We start from the raw sequence: 26,391 nt of genomic DNA, 5'->3' as shown, positions 1-26,391 counted from the left end.
GGACGCTGAGGTTCTTAATGATTCAGTGACACTAATTCAGCTGTTATTGACAGAGCAGCTGAGTACTACTGCATCTATTTATTACTGTTTTTGACACATTCTTATACTGATTGCACTGACTGTAATATGTAACACATCTGCAATGTAATTATGTACCTAACTGAACTGAGAATGATTCTTCTACTTTCAAATTTCTTCTGCAGGGCTGAATTTTAAAATTATTCAACTTTCACTTGTATCTTTTTGATTCCTGTCATTGCTAGAGCTAGTATGCATGTGTCAGTTTAACACTATAGTAAACTGCCTGTAGATACAAGATATTCTGAATGTAGAATGCCCCTGCTAGGTAAATCAACTAAGTTAGCTGGCATTTTCCAATCCAAGCTGTAAAGCTAGTTGTTCTAATTCATTAGTGCTGGAAAGTGGGTTGGAGCTTTTGTTAATATTCAGAGTTGGAAATATGCGATGGGCATCATAGAAGGAGGAGACATTTCATATAATTGCAACTATAATTGTACCAAATTTTTTAAGAAATAAAGCATAGAGAATATTTGCTTTTGGTATCATAAGTGAAACCATACCACTAAACAATCATATCCTGTTTAGCCCATAATGACATCAGAAATATATGTTTATCATTTGCTCTGGACAACTTAGCATGTTTTTGGCCTTGGGCAAAGTGGAACAGAAACCATTTGCAGTTGTCCAAACCAAGATAACCACACATTTCTAAGGTAATTGATACCTAAAAGGAACACTGCTTTTAGATCACAGTTCATGATTTAAGTACACTAATTCCTTAAAGAAGGTTGCTAAAATTTTTCAAGCATGTATGTCTATTGGACTTCCTCCAAAACATAGCATGGGTTAATCATAATCTACTGCACACAGAAAATGCGATACATGAGACTACTTCACATACTAACAACTCTTCTTTTTAGGAATGGAATGCATTCCCTGCAATTGCTTATTTCTCTCTGTACACTCCAAAAATTTAAAAAAAAAAATATGGAGGGGAAAATTTCACCATGCTGAAATCTCATGGATCACAAACTACATTTTTGGTTCTATTACAATCTGTATAGGCTATCTAAATGCTGACTACACACTTCATGGCATTTCAACTAGTGTATACGTGCTGTGAATGATATAGGGCATGGTTCTTTTCTCACACTAGTGCAAATCACAAGAACATTCATTGAAACTAATGGAAGCAGAACACTGTAGAACCAGTGTGAGAGGAGCACCTACCCCATTATGAATTTAAGTCCATCCCCTACAATTCATGAAATGAACTTTTATGAAGGAGAAAAACGTTAAATGACGCAATGCTAAAGCTGAGCCTACTGCATGTGGACAGGCTCCCCAGCAGGCTGATAGAAGAGAATTATCCACAAAGTAGACATGGATTGCTTCAGGATAAGTGTCTTCACATGTTTGAAACAACTCTGACAGTTTGCGTCATTACAATGTAAGTTGTACTATCAAGAATAAATGGAAAGCAGTGAGCAGTTGTTAGTCTGGCCCAGGACAATTACTTTCTCATTAATATAACACAGGTTGAAACTTTCTAGTCCAGCATGCTCTGGTCCAGCAACATCCATGGTCTGACATGATTTTAATTAGGCAGATGTCCACTTATGAGATTGGCCAAGCTTCCCATGATCCCATAAAGTTTGTTTACAGCCACCTGTCCTGGCTCTCAGTGTTCTGTGCTGCTATGTAGCTGTAATCTATCCTAAATGTCTTCTAAGAGCCCAGTAAGCAGTGAAAGTGTGGTAGTGTGATTAGACATTATTGACCTCTTGTGGTCCAGCAAGTTCTCTGGTTCACCAACGTAAGGTCCTGTGGGTGTTGGGCTCAAGAGGGTCAACCTGTATTGTTACGTGTACACTGAGCTGAAAGCATCCATGGGGGTGTACAGAACCAAACAAAGGAAATGTTTTTCCTACAAACTTAAAATGCAGGTTGAGTGGCGGGGAGGTCAGATCCTAAATGACTTGTCTGAATCACCACTCCAGCAACAGAGGCTGGAAACCATTGCTCTGAGGCCTGGTTTCTCAGTCTGCGTGGGAGGGGGATCACAATCACCCTGCCCTCCCCATTTTACTAAATGGGAGCATATCCTGGCAAGATGCTGCCTAACTGGGATGGGAGGGCCAAGTACAAAAAAGAAGGTAGGATGTAGGAAAAACTGAAAATGACTATGCGACCACAGGATGGACTTCAAGTTATTTCTTGTTCAGACACTTTATAGCTCTTATAAATAATACAGAGTAAATACACTCAAGGAAGATTTCTGAAATAAAAATGAAGACAGACTTTAAATGTATACACAGAAAAGGAAGCAGGTAGTTGAGCGAAGGAGATGGGAGTAGAACACTTTCCACTTTATTTCTAAGCCATGGAAAAAGAAAACTGATTATATATTCTTAAAAAATAAGTTCCCATAAAAAAGGGGTAATCATATAGAACTCCTCACATCTGGCACTACCTTAACCACAGTATTTTGAATCAGAATTTGCTGTACGTCTAATGGAAACAGATTTGAGATGGATTGAAAGATGTATGACTACATTTAGTCTATTTCTCCTGCCTCTCAGAATCCATGTATAGGCTATCAAGAAACATTTGCTTCTGGGAAGAAATAGGGAAATAAGTTTCTGTTTACACTATCTACCTTGAAAGGCATCTGTGATTTAAAAAGTGGTTGGAAAAATATATCAGAAAAGCATGATATATGAAATCTATCTATTCTGGCATTGGGTATGAGAGGGGAAAAAGACAACAATTACCTCCATCCGTTCTTGTTTAACATCATCAATCTCATCATCTTCAAACATAGCCAAGAGCTCCCCAGTCTGGTCAATAGAGTTGAGAAAGTCTTGAGCCAGCTTCTGACGTTTGTTGACACTGCTACTGTTGAATTTGTCTACAGAAAGGGGAACACAATTAAAATTCAATCTGTTATTTTAATTCCTCTTTACATCCACAAGACAAACTTTAATAACATGAAACACAAGAAGCTGTTTGAACAGTATAGTGCTTCCCATTTGGATGACAATTGTGTTCTCAATATTCTGTTAGTCACTAATTCTAAGCCCTCCTTTGAAAAAGAAATGAGAGAGAGATCGGGTCTGAAAAGCAAAGCAAAAAAAGAACAGAAATTTAGCTTTGTTTTATTTTGTTTCACTTCAGCTTCAAACAAGACCCTAAGATGTAATTTGTACAAGAACAAACATCAGAGAATGTTTTACTCATGGAAAGCGCTGTACCTGTGCACAGCTATGAAGGTCTTGCTTTAACTTATACCCTCACACCATCCTTATCTTCTCCTGACCCCCAATACACATCTGAGTTTGGAAAATGAGGCCAAGACAACCACTTACTAAACTGCAACACTGTAGGCTTTCATAAGCAGAGTGCACTAGGAAAATCAACTGTATCAAACAGGCCTCTACTAGCTAAACACCTGAGCCAAAATTACCCAAGGTCCAACAATAACAGATATGCCCCCTGACCTGCCACTCATCAGCAAACACTCTTTAAGCCCTTTCTTGTTACTAGATGATTGCACAGAATCTTCCTGGGCAGCTGACTCCTCTCTCTTGTGCCTGCATACACTTAGCCAATCTTACACCTGGGAGAAAATTCCTTCTCAAAACCATTCATGGCAAAACAGTTAATCTTAAAGACCATCTGTTCTAAAAGCAATCATCACACAAACCTCAAAATGCGACTTTGCTGCTAACGTGGGAGACAAGATAGGTCATCCTCAGCCAAACTCCAGACTAGCATGGGTAAAGAGTTAACTATACTGTTGGCAGTAGAGCAGGAGTGGCTCTACCAACAGCTGACTAGAGACACAGCCCATTTACCAAATGGACAATCCACTCCCAGTAAAGAAAACAAACAAAAAAAACGGAGATGGGACACAACAAGCCAGTTGCTAAATAGCCAATGAAGAATTCCTGGCATAGGATGTCATTTCTCCATGAAGGCCGCAAACCTCACTTTGCTACAACTAACTGAACACTTCACCAAGTAGATGAGACCACAAAATGTGATGGTCAAATATTTAAATGGAGCTTCTATTGTTCCATCAGGAAAATGTGAACACGTATTTTGTACAGTGGGCACTTGAATATACAAAACTGTGCTTTGAAATCATGGCTCAAACTGCAAAGCCTCGTTTGAAAATTTGACCCTTAATTTTCAGAGGAATACTTACTTTTTAGGTGGTATTTTCAAAAGCTCCTCATGTACAGAACATTTATATAGTCTATTGTAATTTACTGCTTCAGTGAAAAGCAACATCAGTGCTGTAAAAGAATCCCTCATCAGCTACCAATTCGAAGAAAGATTTTCCTCTGATAGTGCCTAACCTTACTATTGTCAAATGAGAGGCCAGCTCTTCAGCTAATGTAAATCAGCACAGTTTCCCTGACTTCAGTAGAGTTACATGGATATTTGCAAACTGAGGATTTGGTCAAAAATAAAACCAAAATCTATTCCATTTAACAATATGTCCATTTGCTGTAAATTCTGTGACTTGCTTATGAAATGGAGAAGTGTTTCCAATTCTTTAAACTGTACACATTGGTTCCTTGAAACTTCAAACAACACAGGAAGAAAGTCCTGGTCATATATCAGTATTAAGTGACTTTAGATTATGGTTGCTTCGTAAAATATGTCAAAAACCCTTGATAATAAATTAACAAATGTCCATTCAAATGATTTTCAAAGCCATGCACCTCCCCCTTGCACGCTGTAGCTGCCACATTTAAATTACACATGCTGAAATCAATTAGCCTTTTAATCAGCACCAGTTTCTTAGTTCAACAGAGTTCTAACATTAAACAGTCCCACTTATCATTTGGAGGGTGAATGGAAATATTGAACTTTTATGAAGTAATCTGAATGGAAAAGCACCAGGTTAAACAGACTTTCCAACTAAGCTAATATTTTGAGTAAAAACTATTTAGATGAGGTATATGGTTTTTTGTTGGGCTATATAGTGCATACTTTGATTACTCCCTTAAAAAGGAAAAAAAAAATCGGAAAAGGTTTTTCTTGTTTTTTTACCTTCAAGAAGATCATCTTCTTCAATGCCTTTGATAATTTTAGATTTGTAATCTCGGAAGAACATATATTTGAGCAGTCTTCTGAGTTTTTTCTAAGGGAAGGAAAAATACATTGACAATTATTAAAATGTATACAAAAATGTTGTTTTACAGAATAGGGATCATTATAGAACAAACTGTATAGCTCTGTCTACATGGCCACTCCCTTTCAGAAGGGGCATGCAAATAAGCAAGATCAGAAATGCAAGTGAGGCATGAATTTAAGTACCTTATACCTCATTTGCACATTCCCACATGATCTGGGTTCTGAAAGAGCCATTTCTGGAACCCAAAGCAGCTATGTGGATGGGGTTCCTTCGAAAGGAACCCCCTTTCTCCTCAGTTTTGAAAGCACCCTTTTGATTTTTTTCAGGAAGAAGGATACTTTTGAAAGGGGGATTTCTTTTAGAAGGAACCGTGTTCATACAGCTGCTTTGGCTTCCAGCAATGGCTCTTCCAGAAGCTAGATCACATGGCAATATGCAAATAAGGCATAAGATTTTTAAATCCATGCCTCATTTGCATTTTTGATCTTGCTCATTTGGATGCCCCTTATGAAAGGAAGGGGCTGTGTAGATGCAGCTTGTGTGTTTAGCAAGATAAAGTAAGCATATTATTCAATGCAGTATGTAATAATATTTACCATATATATCCAGAATCTCTAATTTTGCAGCTGTTCAGAGTATGGGAAATCCCTTTGACCTTAAGGAATCATACATGAGAGCAACTGATAATTTGTGCTTTCCGTAGATTTTATTACAGTGCAGTGATGAAAATTCTATTGACTATGGAAAAAATTTTTGTGTCAGGTGATTTCTGGTGCCAAACCAGGAAGGGACCTGATATTCCGAAGGCTGACACTCAACAGTTTCTGAAAGTCAGGCCTGGTTAAGGTATCTCAAGTTGGGCACTCAAAATCATTATTTACTTGTGAAAATTTAGGCCTGTAAAAATGCAACAACAATGTATCTGGTTTTAATAACAGAAAATATATACCACTGGTTTACTCTTCCAAATGCTCTCAGCACACCTGTGAGTTGTTTACAGAACACAAGTGTTCTGTGGAACACAGTTTAAGAAACACTGATCTAATCTGACCTTCTGTATAGCCTTTGTCCTGGGTTGCCAATCCCCGCAGTTCTGATGGGAGTCTCCAGGAATCTGGCTCTTTTCCAGGAGCCAGTAAAACCACACCTGAAGATTTCAGGCTACTAAATATCCAACAGTACAATGGGGCAAAAGCTGGCTCCCTGCCTGCCCTTCCTTGTGTCACTCTTGGAAGTATGCAGCACGTCTCTGCAGCTCCTAGGGAGCGCCGTGTAAGGGGTACGCTTTCCAGGAACCCTGGTAGCTCTGGTCACCTCTGCTGATGGGGCTGTTAAAAGTCCAGTTGTTGGGGCGGGGCAGGGAGGATGAGGAGAGGGACTACAGGAGCTGTCTCTGGGGAGCTGAGAGGCAATGCAAGCCCCAGTCAGCAGGGGGTAGATCCCAGTGGAGGGTGTAGGAAAGGCCAACAAGGTTAACCCTGACCAACAAGGTTAACCCTGGACAGCAGCCAGAACATTGGCCAGGGGCTTCCTGTGAAGCAGTCCTTTACAAAGTGCTTCTCGCTCCTCCCTGCCTATCCAGTGGTTCCCCAGTCAGTGGGAGTACAAAGAGGAACCAGACTCAATTCCCAGTCGGTTGTATGCAGCTGGCAGCAAAGAAGCGGGGAAAGGAGCACCGCTGCCACCTGCCCTGTAGCCCGCTCCCTAGGGGCTCCTCTCAGGATCACACAATCAGCCGGTGAGGGGCTGTGAGCTTGTCAGTCTGCTCCCAGATGAATGGACTGTATGGAAGCATAGGGCTAAAGCTGGTCTGCTCTTCCCAGGAACAGGTCTGGGCATAGGCAACACCTGGGCATGGAGAACCCAGACAGCAGTGGGGCTGGGGGGTTATGAAGGAGAGAGGCTGAAGCTCACTGTAAACAGAGGGGGGATGGAGCTGGAGCTCACAGAATCCTATTGCTAGAAGGGACCTCAGGAGATCAGAGAGTCCAGCCCTCTGCCCAAACCAGGACCAATCCCAACTTAACTTCCAAGCCAGGACTTTAAAATCTCTAGGGATGGAGATTCCACCATCTTTCTAGGTAATACATTCCAGTGCTTCATTACCCTCTCAGTGAGTTTTTCCTAATATCCAACCTAGACCTCCCCCGCTGTATCTTGAGACCATTGCTCCTTGTTCTACCATCCATCACTACTGAGAACAACCACTCCCCCATCCTCTTTAGAGCCCCCCTTCAGGAAGCTGAAGGCTACAGTCAAATCACTCCTCAACTCTTCTCTTCTGAAAACTAAATAAGCCCAAATCCCTCAACCACTCCTCATAGGTAATGTGCTCCAGGCCCCTAAGCGTTTTGGTTGCCCTCTGCTGGACTGTCTCCAATGCATCCATATCCTTTCTATACTGGAGGGATGGGAGGGCAGAATGAAATGTAATGCTCCATGTGTGGCCTAGCACTGTTTTGCCTAGTTATGAACCAAGGAACTTTTACGTGGTAGGCAAACATGATAACCACTCTACTACCGACACCACCCAAACTCCCTGGAGCTTCTGCTTTTGGGCTACAATGGGGGCGCAATGAAGCAGTGGGGGGTTGGGGGGGGGAGAGAGAGAGCGACTTATTTGCAGGGAATTCTCACCCCTTCTGTTCTCCTCACTTGCACACATTGCAGAGAACAGAAAATATGTCTTTGGTGCACTGGCTGAGTCATGTGTCAGGGATTCATGGTAGACAGAGAAGATTCTGAGGCCCAGGAAATGCTAGGGCAGCACGGGCATGGCTGCTGCTTAAGGGGCTGCCTGAAAGCAGCATCTCCCAGAGCTCCCATGAGATAATAAGTTGACAATCCTGCCCAGGGAGTTTGTGTGCTGCTTCTGTCCTGAATGCTGACTCTGCACTGCAGCTTCCATTGTTCAGGAACTGTAGCCACATGGAGCTGTTGGGGTGGTGCCCGCAAGCAGGGGCAGTGTGCAGAGCTCCCTGTTCCCCCAGTGGCTTCAGGGATATGCCAGCTACTCCCAGGATCAGTGCAGGCCAGGTCTGATGGGAAGCGCTCCTGAACTCTACTGTGCTATCACTCCGGAACAGTCCAAGGTAAGCTGGAGACAATATTCCGCACCCCCTCCTGCACCCAACCTCCCTGCCCCAGCCCAGAGCCACCTCTTACACTCAAACTCCCTATCAGAACTCACACCCCAACCCCACTCCAACCCATCAATCTATTGTGCCAGCACTGAGCTCCCAGAACCTGCATCCCAGCCAACTCCCACACCCAAACTCCTTCCCAGAGCTAGTATGCTGGCTCAGCTCAAAGCCCCTCCCACACACTGAATACTTTGGCCCCAGCCCAGAGCACCAACCTCAATCCCCTGTCCCAGCCCAGTGGAAGCAAGGGGGCGTGAGGGAGAGCTAGCAAGGGGGTAGGAAGGATGGAGTGAATGGAGCAGGGAAGGAGTGGGGGAGAGGTGTGGCAAGGTTGTTTGGGTTTCTATGATTAGGCCATAGAACTTCTCCCAAATAATTCCTACAGTGAATCTTTTAGGGAAAAAAACAAAACAATACAAACACACACACACAAAACCGTCCAACCTTAATTTCAAAAAATGGTCAGGGTTAGGGAATCCATGACAAACTCTGGAAAATTGTTCCAGAGATTAATTACCCTCATTGTTGGAAAAAGTACACCTTATTTCTGAATTTGTCTACTTATTATTACAGAAGATATTAGTGGCACCCCATATCTTGGTTGCCTAACACTTTCTTTGACAAGGTATTCTTGCAGTCCTGTTCTTTATGAGAAGTTACATAAGAACGGCCATCCTGGGTCTGACAGAAGGCATCTATACCAGTATCCTGTCTTCTGATAGAGGCCAATGACTGGTGACCCAGAGAGAGTGAACAGAACAGGTGATCACAAAAGCGATCCCTCTCCTGTTATCCATTTCCAACCTCTGACAAACAGAGGCTAGGGACACCATCCCTGCCTGTCCTGGCTAACAGCCATTGATGGACCTAACCTCCATGAATGTATCTAGTTTTTTCCTGAATCCTGTTAAAGTGTTGGTCTTCACAACCTCCAACGGCAAGGAGTTCTGCAGGCCCACTATGCGCTGTGTAAAGAAGAACTTTCTTTTGTTAGTTTAAAACCTGGTACCCATTAATTTCATTTTGTGTTTCCTAGTTCTTTTATTATGGGAACAAGTAAATAATTTTTCCTTATTCACTTTCTCCACACCAGTCATGATTTTATAGACCTCTATCATATTCCCTCTTTGTCTCTCTATTTTTTAAGCTGAAAAGCCCCAGTTTTTAATCTTTGTCACATGGCATCTGTTCCATACCCCTAATCATTTTTGTTGCCCTTATCTGAACCTTTTCCAATGCCAATATATCTTTTTTGAGATGAGGTGACCACATCTGTATGCAATATTTAAGATGTGGGTGTACCATGGATTTATATAGAGGCAGTAAGATATTCTCTGTCTTACTCGCTATCACTTTTTATAATGATTCCTAGCATTCTGTTTGCCTTTTTTGGCTCCTGCAGCACATTGAGTGGATGTTTTCAGAAAACTATCCACAATGACTCCATGATCTCTCTCTTGAGTGGTTATAGGTAAATTAGTACCCCTCGTTTTTCATGTATAGTTAGGATTATTTTTTCCAATGTACATTACATTACATTACATTTAGCAACATTAAAATTCATTTGCCATTTTGTTGTCCTATCACTCAGTTTTGTGAGATCTTTTTGAAGCTCTTTACAGTCTACTTGTTCTTAACTATTTGAATAGTTTAGTATCATCAGAAAATTTTGCCACTTCACTGTTCACCCCTTTTTTCAGATCACGTATAAATAGGTTGAATAGGATTGGTGTCAATACAGACCCTTGGGGGACAACACCAGTTACCTTTCTCCCCATTCTGAACATAAGAATATAAGAATGGCCATACTGGGTCAGACCAAAGGTCCATCCAGCCCAGCATCCCATCTGCCGACGGTGGCCAATGCCAGGTGCCCCAGAGAAGGAGAACAGAAGACAATGATCAAGTGATTTATCTCCTGCCATCCATCTCTTGCCCTTGTTCTGAAGGCTAGGGGCACCATACTTTATCCCTGGCTAATAGCCATTTATGGACCTAACCTGCAAAAATTTATCAAGCTCTTTTTTAAACCCTAATAGAGTCCTGGCCTTCACAGCCTCCTCGGGCAAGGAGTTCCACAGGTTGACTGTGCGCTGTGTGAAGAAAAATTTCCTTTTATTAGTTTTGAACCTACTACCCATCAATTTCATTTGGTGTCCCCTAGTTCTTGTATTATGGGAAAAGTTAAATAATTTTTCTATATTCACTTTCTCCACACCATTCATGATTTTATATACCTCTATCATATCGCCCCTCAATCGCCTCTTTTCCAAACTGAAAAGTCCCAATCTCTCTAGCCTCTCCCCATATGCGACCCGTTCCAAGCCCCTAATCATCTTAGTCGCCCTTTTCTGAACCTTTTCTAATGCCAATATATCTTTTTTGAGGTGAGGAGACCACATCTGTACGCAGTACTCAAGATGTGGGCGTACCATAGTTTTATATAGGGGAAGTATGATATCTTTTGTCTTATTATCGATCCCTTTTTTAATAATTCCTAACATCCTATTTGCCTTACTAACTGCCGCTGCACACTGCGTGGATGTCTTCAGAGAACTATCCACTATAACTCCAAGATCCCTTTCCTGATCTGTCGTAGCTAAATTTGACCCCATCATGTAGTACGTGTAATTTGGGTTATTTTTTCCAATATGCATTACCTTACACTTACCCACATTAAATTTCATTTGCCATTTTGCTGCCCAATCACTCAGTTTGCTGAGATCTTTTTGTAGTTCTTCACAATCCCTTTTGGTTTTGACTGTCCTGAACAACTTGGTGTCATCTGCAAACTTGGCCACCTCACTGCTTACCTCATTTTCTAGATCATTGATGAACAAGTTGAACAGGATCGGTCCCAGGACTGACCCCTGGGGAACACCACTAGTTACCCTCCTCCATTGTGAAAATTTACCATTTATTCCCACCCTTTGTTTTCTGTCTTTTAACCAATTCCCGATCCATGAAAGGATCTTTCCTCCTATCCCATGACCACCTAATTTACATAAAAGCCTTTGGTGTGGGACCGTGTCAAAGGCTTTCTGGAAATCTAGGTATATTATGTCCACTGGGTGCCCCTTGTCCGCATGTTTATTAACCCCTTCAAAGAATTCTAATAGATTAGTTAGACACAACTTCCCTCTGCAGAAACCATGCTGACTTTTGCCCAACAATTCATGCTCTTCTACGTGCCTTGCAATTTTATTCTTTACTAGTGTTTCTACTAATTTGCCTGGTACTGATGTTAAACTTATCGGTCTATAATTGCCAGGGTCTCCTCTAGAGCCTTTTTTAAATATTGGTGTTATATTGGCCATCTTCCAGTCATTTGGTACCAAGGTGGATACAAAGGATAGGTTACAAACCACTGTTAATAACTCCGCAATTTCACATTTGAGTTCTTTCAGAACCCTTGGGTGAATGCCGTCTGGTCCTGGAGACTTGTTACTATTCAGCTTATCAATTAACTCCAAAACCTCCTCTAATGTCACTTCAATCTGAGTGAGTTCCTCAGATTTGTCACCTAAAAAGGCTGGCTCAAATTTAGGAACCTCTGTAACATCCTCAGCCGTGAAGACTGAAGCAAAGAAATCATTTAATCGCTCCGCAATGGCACTGTCTTCCTTGATCGCTCCTTTTATATCTTTATCGTCCAAGGGCCCCACTGCTTTTTTAGTGGGCTTCCTGCTTCTAATGTATTTAAAAAACATTTTACTATCGTTTTTTGAATTTTTGGCTAGCTGTTCCTCAAAATCTTTTTTGGCTTTTCTTACTACATTATGACACTTAATTTGGGAGTGTTTATGTTCCTTTCTATTTTCCTCACTAGGATTTGACTTCCACTTTTTAAAAGCTGCCCTTTTCTCTCTCACTGCCTTTTTAACATGGCTGTTTAGCCATGGTGGTTCTTTGTTAGGTCTCTTACTGTGTTTTTTTATTTGGGGTATACATTTAAGTTGGGCCTCTAGTATGGTGTCTTTAAACAGTTTCCATGCAGCTTCCAGGGATTTTAGTTTAATTACTCTACCTTTTAGTTTCTGTTTAATTAGCTTCCTCATTTTAGTGTAATTCCCCTTTTTGAAATTAAATGCCAGAGTGTTTGACCGCTGCGGTGTTCTTCCCAACACAGGAATATTAAAAGTTATTATATTGTGGTCACTATTTCCAAGCGGTCCAGTAACAGTTACCTCTTGGACCAGATCCTGCGTTCCAGTCAAGACTAGATCGAGAATCGACTCTCCCCTCGTGGGTTCCTGTACTAGCTGCTCCAAGAAGCAGTCATTTAAGGCATCAAGAAATTTAATCTCTGAATCCCATCCTGAGGTGACATGCACCCAATCAATATGGGGATAATTGAAATCTCCTATTATTACTGTGTTTTTTATTTTGATAGCCTCTCTAATCTCCCTTAACATTTCAGCATCACTATCACTGTCCTGGTTAGGTGGTCGGTAATATATTCCTAATGCCATATTCATATTAGAGGAATGAATTGTTATCCATAATGATTCTATGGAACATTTTGATTCCTTTAGGATTTTTACTTCATTTGATTCTATATTATCCTTCACATATAGTACCACTCCGCCACCCGCACGACCTGTTCTGTCTTTCCGATATAATTTATATCCCGGTATGATAGTGTCCCACTGATTGTCCTCATTCCACCATGTTTCTGAGATGCCTATTATGTCAACTTCCTCCTTTGATATGAGGTACTCCAGTTCACCCATCTTATTAGACAGACTCCTAGCATTAGTGTAAAAGCACGTTAAAAAACTACCACTATTTATATGTCCGCCTTTCACAGACGCGTTGGATTTTTTTATATGAGATTGTTTCACATCTGATCTTGCCCATATATTATTTCCCACGTTCCCTATCTGACTAACTTCTAGGGAATCCCTATCTATGGAGCCTCGTGTAAGAGAAGTCTCCGTCCAATCCAGGTGCTCCCCCGCACCAATCGGCTTTCCCCCACCTCTTAGTTTAAAAACTGCTCTACGACCTTTTTAATGTTTAATGCCAGCATTCTGGATCCACCTTGATTTAGGTGGAGCCCATCATTCCTGTATAGGCTCCCCCTACCCCAAAAGTGTCCCCAGTTCCTAATAAATCTAAACCCCTCTTCCCTACACCATCGTCTCATCCACACATTGAGACTCTGAAGTTCTGCCATAAATGTACCATTTATTTCTATCCTTTGTTTCCTGTCTTTTAACCAGTTTTCAGTCCATGAGATGACCTTCCCTCTTATCCCATGACAACTTATTATATTTAACAGCCTTTGGTGAGGGTCCTTATCAAAGGCTTTCTGGAAATCTAAATACACTATAGCTGCATCTACACATTAGCGCCCTTTCAAATGGGCAAAAATCGAAGTTCATTTTTTGAAAAAGAGAAGATTGAAAGACAGCCCCCACCGCCATTTTTCAGATCGGCATTCTGATCCGCTCTTTCGAAGTGCCGTCCTGGTCTTTCGAAAGAGAGCATCTACACGGCTCCAAGCTCTCTTCTGAAAGAAGAGAGGCAGAAAACGCCATGGACTGGTTCCCATGGCCGACAAGCCCTTCAAGGGCAGCCTCCTTTAAAGGGCCCCTCCCTCCACCCTTCCCTCTGCACGATCTGAGTGATGCCCAGCCTGTTCCTGCCCGGCAGAGTCCACTCACTCATGCTCATGGAAGCCCAGCGACAGCTCCTGCTGGCGGACGGCGTCATTATGGACGCCCTGCTGGCAGTGCTGTGTACCCTCGCCGCAGCTGCACCTGAGCTCATCAGGTGGCTGCAAGGTTCCCCCCGGGGCCATGGGGCTTCCTCCCACCCAGGCCACTGCCGGGCACCCCCCTGGTGCCCTGACGCCTCTGGACCCACCCCAGCAGCACCGACTGGTGGGAGCACATGGTGCTACGGAAATGGGGCGAGGAAAGGTGGCTATGGAACTTCCGTATGTCGAGGCAAACATTCGATGAGATCTGCCACTGGCTTGCCCCTGCACTCCAGCACCAGGACACCTCCATGCGGCCAGCCCTCACCCTGCAGAAATGGGTCGCTATCGCCATCTGGAAGCTGGCCAACCCAGACTCCTACCGCTCTGTGGGACAGCAGTTCAGGGTGGGCAAGGCCACCGTTGAGGCTGTCCTTATGGAGGTAAGGTGGGGCCGGGGGGGGAATGGGGGCGGCTGGGGCAAGGAGAACCCTCCCCTGCAAGAGGCTGGATGGGAAGGGGGCGGGGGCTGCATGGGCCAGGGGCTGGACAGGAAGGGGGCAGGATGGGCCCGAGGTGGGGGCGATGGCCGCCACACCCGCACTAGAGCATGTGTCCCCCTTCGCCCTCTGCAGCTCATCTGGGCCATCAACGCAATGCTGCTGCATAGGGTCGTCCGCTTGGGGGATGTGGACAACACCGTTGCTGGCTTCCAGGACCTGGGATTCCCGAATTGCATTGGTGCTTTGGATGGCACGCACATCCCCATCTGCGCCCCGCCACACAGCGCCGGCCAGTACGTGAACAGGAAGGGCTACCACTCGGTGGTGCTCCAGGCCCTGGTGGATGCGAGGGGACAATTCACGGACCACTACGTGGGCTGGGCCGGCCACACTCATGATGCCCGGGTGTTCTGGAACTCCGGCCTCTGCCGCCGCATGGGGGCTGGCACATTTGTCCTCCAGAGGGAGATCCCAGTGGCAGGGGATGTCACCATGCCACTCTGCATGGTGGCAGATGTGATGTCCCCCCTGCAGCCGTGGCTCATGAGGCCCTACACGGGACACCTCGACCCCACCCGGGAGGCGTTCAATGAGCGCCTCAACCATGCCCGCAATGTGGTGGAGCAGGCCTTCAGGCGCCTAAAGGGGCGATGGAGGTGTTTCCTCTCATGCCTCGAGGTCTGGGTCCCCAACGTGCCCCAGGTGGTGGGCACCTGTTGCGTCCTCCACAACATTGTGGAGGGAAAGGGGGACGCCTATGTCCCTGGCGGGGGGGCTCCCGACGGCGCTCTCTACAACCAGCTGAGCACCACCCCCATTTGCCAGGCCCACCAGGATGGCCACTGTATCCGCGGGGCCCTCAGGCAGGCTTTTGCCGAAGGCCTCTTCTGACCTACATCCACACCCACATCCCATGCACATCTGTCACCCACCCTCCCTGCCACCCCCACCCGCACCACACCCACATATCCACCACCCACCAAGGAGCATGGCATGGGATGATGGACAATAAACAAACTTCATCAAAAAATATTTTGTGGCTATTTACATATGGGGGAACCTAACTTGGACGGGGAAGGGGGCATGTAACTTGGAGGGCGGAGGGGGGCATGTAACCTGGAGGGGGGAGCGGGACACTCATTCTGGGGCAGGTGTGCTGGGCCGCGAGCCCCGTCAGCCCCTGGAGCCCCTGCTCCACCGGATGCGGGGTCCCTGGTGGCAGGGGGAAGGTGCGGGTACCGCCGGCAGGTACCGGTGGTGGGTGAGCCTGGTGGCGGCTGCGGGGGCAGGCTCAGGGGCGGGAGTTGTCTGGGGGGCCAGGAGCCGGGCCATAGTGGCCATGTGGTCCCGGATGGCCTGGCCGATGCCCTGCAGCGCGCCCAGCATCCTATTGCAGGCCGTCCTCCACCACTCCATGTCGGCCCAGGCTAGATGCAGGTGCTCCTCGGCCACCCTCAGCCTGCTGTTGGGTGGCTGGGTCCTCCTCGGGTCTCTGGGGGGCCCTCCGGCCACGGCCCCAACGGCGCCCTGCCTCGGATGGCATCCGGACAGGAGCTGCTGGTGGGCTCTCCGGCACGAGGGACAGTCCAGGGCTGTCCCGGCCGCCGGATGGTGTGGCTGCGTGGAGAGGACGGGAGCATGTCAGTAGTGTGCCCCAAACCGACAGGACTTGGCTGTGGTGTACCTGCCCAAGCTGACCCCATGGGGCCCCCACCCCCACAAGGAACACTGACGCCCCAGGGAGCACCGACCCGCACCCCACTCTCCCCCGAGACCGGGCCTCCCAGGCTGGGTGTGATTCCAGGGGTCTCTCCCACACGAGGCCCTTCCCAGGCTGTGGTATGTGGGCCCCGGGCGCTATCGGGCACCAACCAGCCGCCACACCTGTGCGGCTTATGGCGCTGTCAGCACTGAGTGTGGGTGCTGGGCGTGGCTGATGTGCCACCGCAGGGTGCCTGTGTACGGCCCAGGACCAGTGGTCCCATGTGTGGGTGCCTAGCCGTTGTGTCGCTCCCCCCCCACCGCCCCGGAGCAGGTGTGTGCCCCTCCCTGTATGTACCAGAAGGTTCCCTGGCGACGTCTGGAGATCCTGAGGCCTCGGTTGCCCGGCTGGAGGGGAGGGAGGGGATCAAGATCATCAGCTCCCCCTCCTCACTCGACCAGTCCGTGGTCCCTGATCCAGGCTGCTCCTCCACCTCGGGCGGCTGCAGCTCCTCCCCAGAGGTGTCCAGGAAGGCGGTGGGGAGGAACTCTCCTGGGGCCCCAGGATACAATGGAGCTCCTGGTAGAAGGGGCAAGTCGCTGGTCCATGGCCCGGGCATACCCCTGATGGAGCTCTTTAACTTTGGAGCATACCTGCTCTGAGGTATGCTCTGGGTGGCCCCGGGCCTGGAGGCCTGTAGCCAGGCGGGCAAAGGTGGTGGCATTCCGTCGTTTCCCCCCCATGTGCCGGAGGACCTCCTTGTCCTGCCAGAGGCCGAGGAGGTCCCGCAGCTCCCGCTCCGTCCAGGCGGGGGCTCATTTTTTTCTCTCCCCCTGGGAGCCCTGGGAGGCTGTGGAGGGCTCGGTGGGGGGGCCATGGGGCTCACAGGGGGGCTGGCTGATGGCCATGATGGTTCTTGAGCATGTGGCTGGAGCATGTGTACAGCCTGCTCCGAGCACGCTCTCAGCTTCCTGCCACGGGTTTCCTGTGTGTGTAGGGCTTTAAGGCAGCTGAAAGCAGGGACCATAGAGTCTTGCTGCTACTGGCTGGAGCAGCCCCACGCTCCAGCTGATCAGCGCCATGGTGGACCTGTCTTTCGAAAGAGTGGGCTGTGGAGTGTCTACATGTGTACTCTTTCAATTTATTATTTCGAAAGGGAGAGATCTTCCTGACATGGGATCAGGCTTCGGATTTCAATTTCGGAGCCCCATTCTTTTGATTTTCTTTCGTAAGACGGGTTTGTATGTGTAGACACTCCACTCACTCTTTCGAAAAAGGGCCTCTTTTTTCGAAGGTTTTTGCATGTGTAGACACAACTTATATCACTGGATCCTCCTTGTCCACATGCTTCTTCACCACCTCAGAGAACTCAAGTAGATTAGTAAGGCATGATTTTCCTTTACAGAAACCATGTGGACTTTTCCTCTACAAGTTACGTCCATCTACATGTCTAACTGTTTTTTTCTTTAGTATAGTTTCAACTAATTTGCCCAGTACTGATGTTAGAATAGCAGATCCATGGTTTGCATCAAGGCTGTGAAATGCAGCAGGGACACAGCAGTGAGGCTAGAACTGGATCATTCATCTGTCCCATAAAATTCCAGTCACATATGTCTTTATAGATATTAAATTGTTTAATATCACCATTTTCCTTCTCTTGCATTCCCCAGGAAAATTTTGGCAACCTAGCAGAACAATAAAGTTGTGTCTACATAGCAAAGTTATTCCAGCAAAGATTATTCTGGAGTTATTTATTTCAAAATAAATGGTTCCAGAATAATGAGTCTACACTACAGGGAAACCCCAGAATAAGCAAAACTTGTTCCGAAATAGTGTGTCCACGTGCAATAGAGCCTATTTCAGATTAGAGACCCTGGAAGCAATGCTATTGAAAAAAAAAACACTTCTACAGAATTGAATTATTTTGGAATAAACTATTCCAGAATATCTTATTTAGAAATAGTCTCTTCCCTGTCTACACAGCTCCTATCCTGAAATACCTATTTCGGAATAGGTGCTATTCCTTGTACAATGAGGTTTACCAAATTCAAAATAAATCATCTGCTATTTCAAAATTATTTCAAATTAGCAGTTGTGTTGTGTAGACACTCGCAAAGTTATTTCAAAATAACTTTGCTGTGTAGCTGTACCCTAACAGATAGGAAGATTTAAAGGACAGTCCTATACCACAGTAGCAGCAGAGACCCCATTCTAGGGCTCCCTTGGCCACAACACACACTACTTCAACTCAGCCCTTGCACATAGCTTCTGTCGCCCATCCTCAGCTCAGCTCAAAAAAAAAAATAAATAAATAAAGCAGAATAGGAGCCCCCCACCTCACAGCAAGGGACAGAGGAAAGACAGCACAGACAAGACAACCATAGTAAAGAAATCCTAACTTTAAAACTGTCACTATTTAGGTTGAAACACCAAACACCTGAAAGTTAGGAAATACCAGATTTACATTTGCCCAGAGAATCTTAATTTTGACCCAAAGATGTATGCCTTGCATCTTTAGTTCAATGACCACACACTATTTCTTTTATAGGACAACTACATTATTCAGTGCACAGGACGGATAAAGCTTACTCAAACAGCAGCTACTCCCTATTTTGCTTTCTCCTCATGGTTTGGTTTCTGTACTTGTGAGTGCTTGACTTTGCAACCTTAATAATGTTCTCTGCGCATAGTTTTTGCCTGTAACTTTGTATTTTGTTAAAAAGAATATTAAAAACAAATCCACCATGAGGTGTTACACTGTCACCATATGGGTCACCAGCCGGGCTGAAATTGTAGATCTGCTTCACAGATCTCTAACGTTCAAGACAATGGAGTGACTGACAGTAGCAGTAATTAGCTCCCCTCTACTTGTAGGGAATTGGATTCTTTGTCACTGGGTTTCATAAATATCTGCTGACAGTAGAGAAATGGTGAGAATCCGGAATCTTGGGTTCCATTTCAGGCTCTGGGGGAGAACGTACTTTACCATTGCTTTGCTAAGTTGTCCCTCCAACTTTTGCTCACAGCCCTGGTCTCCTTGCCTGGGCATTACAATGCGTTCCCACCCCCAACAGATCCTTGTCTTCAGATTATTTGATCAGTCAGTTACAGTTCTCCAATACTGGCTGAAACTCTGATGTGTCTTTTTCCCTTCCCCTTTTCTCCAGATGCCTCTCCCACAACCTAAGTTACTACCTTCCATCTCTCGTTCCAGCCTGTTCATCTGAACTCCTCCTTCCATCCACTTCTTTGTCCAAGTCTCTTTGCCCAGCTAGTTCCAGCTGTCCCCCATCCCATATCCCAGCTCCTCATCAGATCTGTCTCCTTCCCACCATCTCCCATTTCCTGCCCAGCCAAATCTTAGTTTTTATGCCCTGTTCCCAATACACATCTCCTTGCCAGTTTCCCCCATACTCCATCTTCCAGTCCCAGTCATGGGTTCCCTTAAGCTCCTTGTTCCAATCTACTCCCCCATTCCAGCTTTGGCTCTTGTTCCCTCTGTATTGATATCAGGCAGCATCTTCCTTGAGGCTGTGCATCAGTGGGGGTCGGGGGGGTGCATATTACAAGCACATACACAGGCTTCCTGGTGTCAGTTCTTGCACCCCACCCAACACAACCTGCACCAGTCCAGAGTTGCCACTGTAGAGAAAATCACACTCAATCTCATCTGCTGCAGCATGCCCATTATAGATTCCTTTCAATTTTTATCTGTTAAACTCTAGCAGGTCTCTACCAAGCATTTACAATCTGATTTTTCAAAGGCCGATAACTTGACCTTATTTGGTTACATATTCACATGGGGGTGGCAAAAAGTATATTTTTGGCACGCAGACCACACATCTGCCAGATTTCACTTTCGTATTCCATGGCATGGAGGGACTAGAGATTCTCAAAGCAAAGGTCACCAGATTTTTTTTAACATGGTGAAAACCGTGTATTTGTCCTTAGCTTACCTCTTACAAATGTCAACACCATTTTGGTTGGAATTTTCCAATAATTTCAGCCTAAGGCAGACACTTGGAATGAGAAAATATTCTGTTCAAATAATTAAAATTGAGCAAAGTTATAAGCAACTGAAAACAAGGTGTTATAAAAGGCAACATGAAGAACAGAAGGTGCTAGTCGCCCTGAAATAAAAATGAAATGATGGTTCTCTGTTCCAAAGAGCTTACCATCTAAGTAGACAATGACACAAGATGATGAGACATGACTGTGAAGAAAGAAAAGGTTATATATAGATCTTGTTAGCTAAGATTCTATGGGCAAATGTAAATCTGGTATTTCCTAACTGATATTTAAATACTTTACTAGCAGTCTGTTAGACACTGCAGTTTATTTTTATGAGAAAATATATTCTTATTTTTAGGAAAATCAGGTAAAAGAGAGGAAACAGAGGTCAGTAGTGGAGGACTAATCAAGAGAAGAATTTGAAGAAGTGGCACACAGGATCAGAGAAGGTATTTCATGTTTGGTGACAGTGCGAACGACTGTTGATTGTGGAAGATGGCTGCCAAATAAGACATGTTGACTGATGAAAATTTTAACTTTGATGTAGAAGGAGGTCAGAGGCCCACAGAAGGATTCAAATGAGAAGGAAACGTTTGTATTAATGAAAGTTTAAGATGATTTTAGCTGCAGCAGCAGAATTAACCAGTAATCAAGATGAGACAGGAAGGAAGGGAGGGAGGAAGGAAAGGAGAGAGACGGTTTGGGGAAATAATAAATAAAAATAAATATGATTTATTGACATCCTAGATGTAGGGTCAGAGCTGTGCCAAGTGTCACATCAGAATGCAGAGTTCAGGTTAGTAAATGGATGTCAGCTTGATTGACAGTGATATGAGTGAGAAGGAAATATAGGCTAAAGCTCATCATAGTCTAAACTATTACTGGAAATGAAAACAACCTACTATGTCAACTTGCCATCACTCTGCCAGTGCACATAAAAACAATCAAGAGGGAAAAATCTATCAATAAGCTTAAGTTATCCTACAAAATGAAACTAATTATAATGAAATATTCTTGTTATAGATTGCTATTCAAAAGGATGCCTCCCTTGGTTTAAACTAAGAAAATGCATCCAACCACCATATATATGGTCTAACTTACAATTTATAACACAAATTGACTAGCTTATTACTGTACCTTATCTTTGCGCATCAAAAAGAGAAGATCTTCAGCAGATATGACTCGAGCTCCTCTCATCTGAGAAACTTCAGCTGCTTGCTGCAACTAATAAAAACAAAGACATGTAAAACTACTGCTTCTGTAACACATGCCATATTTACTAGATTTCAAAATAAGTTCAGATAAATACACTGTATGGTGACATGTTGGAAAATATATATCATCTTAAAAATACAGGTTGGGACTTTAAAAAGTGCCTAACGGAGTCAGCCATCCAACTCCCATTAGTCAAAATTCCAGCCATAAATTATATAAAGACTGAAAAACCTCTGGCATTTCTCAGTAATCATAATGCTGCATTTAAAGTAAAACCTCTTGTTTCTCAGCAGATACTATTGTCATATCTACCCTGCTTCTCTTCTCTAACTCATTTTCTAAATGCAGTGTAGGAGAGAGACATGAGTCCTCTAACACAGAGCGGTAAAAAGCAAAGCTATTTCTATAAAGCTATTTCTTTATAGAAATAGTATCAGTACCTGGAAGATACTGCTGAGTATTTCTGAGAAATAGCAAATATTAATTCTGTAAATATACATAAAAACATTCTCTAGAATCGGTAGAAGTGGGTCTTACCCACAACGCTCATTACCTAATAAATAAAATTGTTAGTCTTTAAGGTGCTACAGGACTGCTAGGTTTTCTGGTGTGTGTGTCTGTGTGTGTAATAGCATAATATAGTCACAGCATTGTGTAGTTTCAGACTAACAAGGTTACCCCACTGAGACTATTTTTAGGCAATAATCCTTCACTTTGAACAGTACTAACCTTATCCAGAAGCTAGGAATGTTCTTTTCCACTCAGACTTGAAGGACACAAAGAAAGAGATAAACAATTTCATAGGCTTATATCATGGCTGCCACAGGTGTATGAGGGGAAAGAACTGCTTGCATCTCCTCTGTAATCACTGTTGCCTAAAGGCTTTGCCGCTATAGTCCAGCAAGACTTCCAAGTCTCCAAGAATCAAAGGTCTCCTGAGAAGAGTCTTTCTCACAATCATAGAATCATAGGGCTGGAAGGGACCCCTCAAGGAAGTCATCAAGTCTAGCCCCCTGCTTCAAGCAGGTTAACCCCAACTAAGTCATCCCAGCTAGGACTTTGTCAAGCCACGACTTAAAAACCTCTAGGGATGGAGATTCAACCGCATCTCTAAACATCGCATTCCAGTGCTTCACCACCCTCCTGGAGACGTAGTTTTTCCTAATATCCCACCCACTCCTCTTCTTCTGTACATCTTCTCTAGATCTACACTACAGCAACCTTTCAAAATAAGTTCTTCTGGAAGACCTCTTCTGAAAAATCTTTTGAAAGAGTGCGTCCGCACACAAAAAATCAGATTGAAAAATCGATCCACTCTTTTGATAGAGAGCATCCATACAGACCCCGCTTTTTTGAAAGAATGGGCCAGGTATCAGAAAATCCAACACCAGGAGGACTGTCCTTTCAAAAACGGACCTGTGGAGCATCTACACACACACTTTTCGAAAAAAGGTTTCGAAAGAAGATTCTCTTCCTGATCTGAGAGCAGAAGATGGTTTTCGAAAGAAGAGCTGTGTTCTTTTGATTTCAGATCAAAAGAGCACATTCTGCGTGTAGACGCTCCTCATGTTCTTTCAAAAAAGGGCCAGAGTTTCTGAAAGATCTTGCTAGTGTAGATGCTGCCAATATGTAATAAATAACCCCTTTCCACCAAGGGCAGACTGGGTGGCTTCAAGAAAACTGGACTGAGTCCACTTCCAACTCCCAAAAGAGTCCACTTTAAAGACAGCATAACACCCATTGACACCAAGCCTATGGAAAAGTGATGAAGAACAAGCTGTTGGGACCAGAAGCGGGGACCTGGAGTTTTCGTTGAACTAGTTGCTTCCCTACCCCAAGGTTGGGGAACATTTTTCCAGTAAGGAGGATTTCATCACAGGATGTTTGCTTTCATCCTTGTCTCTATCAGCTGGGAGTAGAAGTACATTTACATTAAAACTCATGTGTACACCTGCAACAATATATAATGATATAAAGCTCATCTCTTTCCATGCAAAAATACCTTCATATTCCACTTTCAGAAATACATTAATGCACCTGAAAATAATTTGAAGAAATTCTATCCTTCATACTCATGCTAGCAATGGTTTCACTCAGCATCACTGGCTGAATAAGTATATTATTAATCTGAGCTCCCATGCTGCTATGTCTTGAAATAGACCTATTCAGAAGTTAAAAAGATCAACAAAAACAGTAGCTGTTTCTAATATCCAAAGAAGAAGGGGGAAAAAAAGATTTTTATTTTGGCAAGTGTTCAGTGGGCAAAGGATTCAGTCCATAAATCATAATACTGGCCTGCAATAATTTTTTCCACACTAATCACGTGCACACAAAACGTTAACTGTATTTGGTATATACAGCACAAAACATACTGCATGAAAAGCTTCAGATTTTTCCTTGAAATGTTCACTTGGGCCTTTACAACTACAGAGACCAGAGAGTTTTCAAGAATTCAGAAGTCAAAGTAACATAATCTAACTTGAAACTGAACTGGAGAACGTAAGAATGTGAAAAATGATAGTTCTGTTTTTTGGCAAAGGCAAAACTGCTTTTTATTCTGATTAGTCTGAGGGCACACAAGGTACTTATATTTCCAGCATAAAATATAAGGAGGCTGGGTAAAAAAATTAAAAAGAATGGGTTGCATTTATCCCTGGTGTAACTCAAGTCAGTCAATAGTTACCCTATGGGTGAATTTGGGCCAATGCATTTATAAGTGTTTCAAACACTGACTGTGGCATGGACAATAATGCAACACAGCTTTCTCAAATATATTATACTGGAGAACTACTGAAAATGAAGATACCCCAAGGTAACTCTTCTCTGTGCAGAAAAGGCCGTAACTTAAGACACATACATTATCCTTCCAACATTCTTCTTCCAATCACCAAAAAACAAAACAAAAACCCCCCCCTCAAATTATATCAACTACAAACAGTTCTTCTTTCAAATAATTATGGAGCTATGATAACAATAAGTGAAGGCTTCAGCTTTCTTTACAACAAAATAATGGTATAAACTAAGTACACTGGACCTCACTTAGATCTCATTTACATTCCAGAAATACTCCACTGATTTCAACAGAATTATTCTGGGTTTACATTGGTACAAGGAAGATCAAAGTCTGACTTAATATCCTGCGTTCACACCAACACAATAGGAGCCGTACCTTTGAATTTTCTCACTTTTGCTGGTTAGTGCACCTTTTTAATTTAGTGAAAGCACAATGAAGCTCTATTTAATTTCTTCATTTTTTTAAGGAATAACAGGAGAATAATTCTTACATGCAAGGCGAAATAATATGAATTATTTATTCAAAGAAACCCTAACTACACACATTTACCTGAGTAACTGGACTACATTCAGGTAAATATGTATTTAGGCATTTTTTAAAAAAGTATATACCACACAGTCCAATTTGGGTGCAAAATACGTGTTTATAAGTTTAACTTACACATAATTGACTCACACAACCATAATATCTGAGCGCAAAGTTATGATTAGTATTGCAATGAGCTGTCCTGTGTGACTGCCACAAAGTTACTATTTATATGTAACATGTTTCAATTCCTTCTTTTCCTAGGGACTGATGGTCCTGTCTTCAGCAGAATGCCTACAATCATGTTGCAGGGGGAAAGGGGATTTCAGGAAATTGCACAGAGGGTATATTTTTTCATCCAAGTTCTGTAGAACTCAGCCCTCTATGAACTTCATGTTCAGCTGTGCATTACTGTGGCCTGTGGGAGATTTGGCTTCAATGGAGCAGAATCATCCTCAGGAGGAGTGTTTATTTTAGGATAAAACAGCCAGTGATGAGGCAAGTGGATCTACTGCCACTGACCTCACATGGAGTCCTGGGATAGTATAGGGGATGGAGACTATTCTCATTCTGAGGCTGCAGTTAACAACTCTGGAGTAGCACTGATGCCCCGACCCTTGATGAAGATGTAGAATTGTTTCCCACAATCATCTTGAGGAGTTCCCTAGTCCCTAACCTAGTCTAGTTAGAGCACTCAGCACTGACAACAGAACTTGATATAGTAACAGAGAGGGAGCCGTGCTAGTCCATATACTGTCAAAATAAAAAGCAGTCAAGTAGCACTTTAAAGACTAGCAAAATAGTTTATTAGGTGAGCTTTCGTGGACAGACCCACTTCTTCAGACCATAGCCAGACCAGAACAGACTCAATATTTAAGGCACAGAGAACCAAAAACAGTAAGCAAGGAGGACAAATCAGAAAAAAAATGATCAAGGTGAGCAAATCAGAGAGTGAAGGGGTGCGGGGGGGGGAAGGTCAAGAATTAAATTAAGCCAAGTATGCAGACGAGCCCCTATAGTGACTCAGAAAATTCCCATCCCGGTTCAAACCATGTGTTAATGTGCCGAATTTGAACATAAAAGACAGCTCAGCTGTTTCCCTTTGAATAGCGGTGCAAAAAAATTTTTTTTCAGTAACATGCATACTTTAAGTCTTGCCATACTTTAAGTAACATGCATACTTTAATACATTCCATTAAAATGTTGACTAACTGGTTTGTGGATCTGGAGTGTTTTCATGTCTGTTTTGTGCCCATTGACCCTTTGTCTAAGGGAGTTATAGGTCTGTCCAATATACAAAGCATCTGGGCATTGTTGGCACATGATGGCATATATGATGTTAGTAGAGGAGCATGAGAAAGTGCCCGTGATTCTGTGAATAACCTGGTTAGGTCCAGTGATGGTACTTCCAGAGAAGATATGTGGACAAAGCTGGCAATGGGCTTTGTTGCAAGGAAAGGTTCCAGGACTGGTGTTCCTGGGGTATAGACTGTGGCTGTTTGTGAGGATCCTCATAAGGTTGGGAGGTTGTCTGCAGCAGAGAACAAGCATGTCACCTAGCGCCTTCTGGAGTGTGACATCCTGATTAAGTTTAGGTTGCAGGTCTTTAATAATTCACTGCAGT

At 43.9% G+C, this 26,391-nt stretch overlaps 1 protein-coding gene across 7 annotated transcripts in view; it reads right to left on the bottom strand.

Annotated features, from left to right (window-relative positions):
- Nucleotides 1-26,391, bottom strand: part of SUPT3H (SPT3 homolog, SAGA and STAGA complex component) — a 485,878-nt gene that overhangs the window by 140,286 nt on the left and 319,201 nt on the right. For all 7 annotated transcript variants that reach the window (XM_074991369.1, XM_074991373.1, XM_074991371.1 and 4 more), the window contains 3 exons: nucleotides 21,371-21,457; nucleotides 5,086-5,176; nucleotides 2,796-2,932 (listed from right to left, as the gene is read on the bottom strand). In XM_074991369.1, the coding sequence (XP_074847470.1) occupies nucleotides 2,796-2,932; nucleotides 5,086-5,176; nucleotides 21,371-21,457 (315 nt within the window). The remainder of the gene's footprint in view (nucleotides 1-2,795; nucleotides 2,933-5,085; nucleotides 5,177-21,370; nucleotides 21,458-26,391) is intronic.

Source organism: Carettochelys insculpta, chromosome 3 (genome assembly GCF_033958435.1).
Source record: "Carettochelys insculpta isolate YL-2023 chromosome 3, ASM3395843v1, whole genome shotgun sequence".
In the NCBI taxonomy this organism is placed as follows: domain Eukaryota; kingdom Metazoa; phylum Chordata; order Testudines; family Carettochelyidae; genus Carettochelys; species Carettochelys insculpta.
Note: the sequence above shows the minus strand (reverse complement) of the source record. Positions and strands in the feature narration are given on the sequence as shown.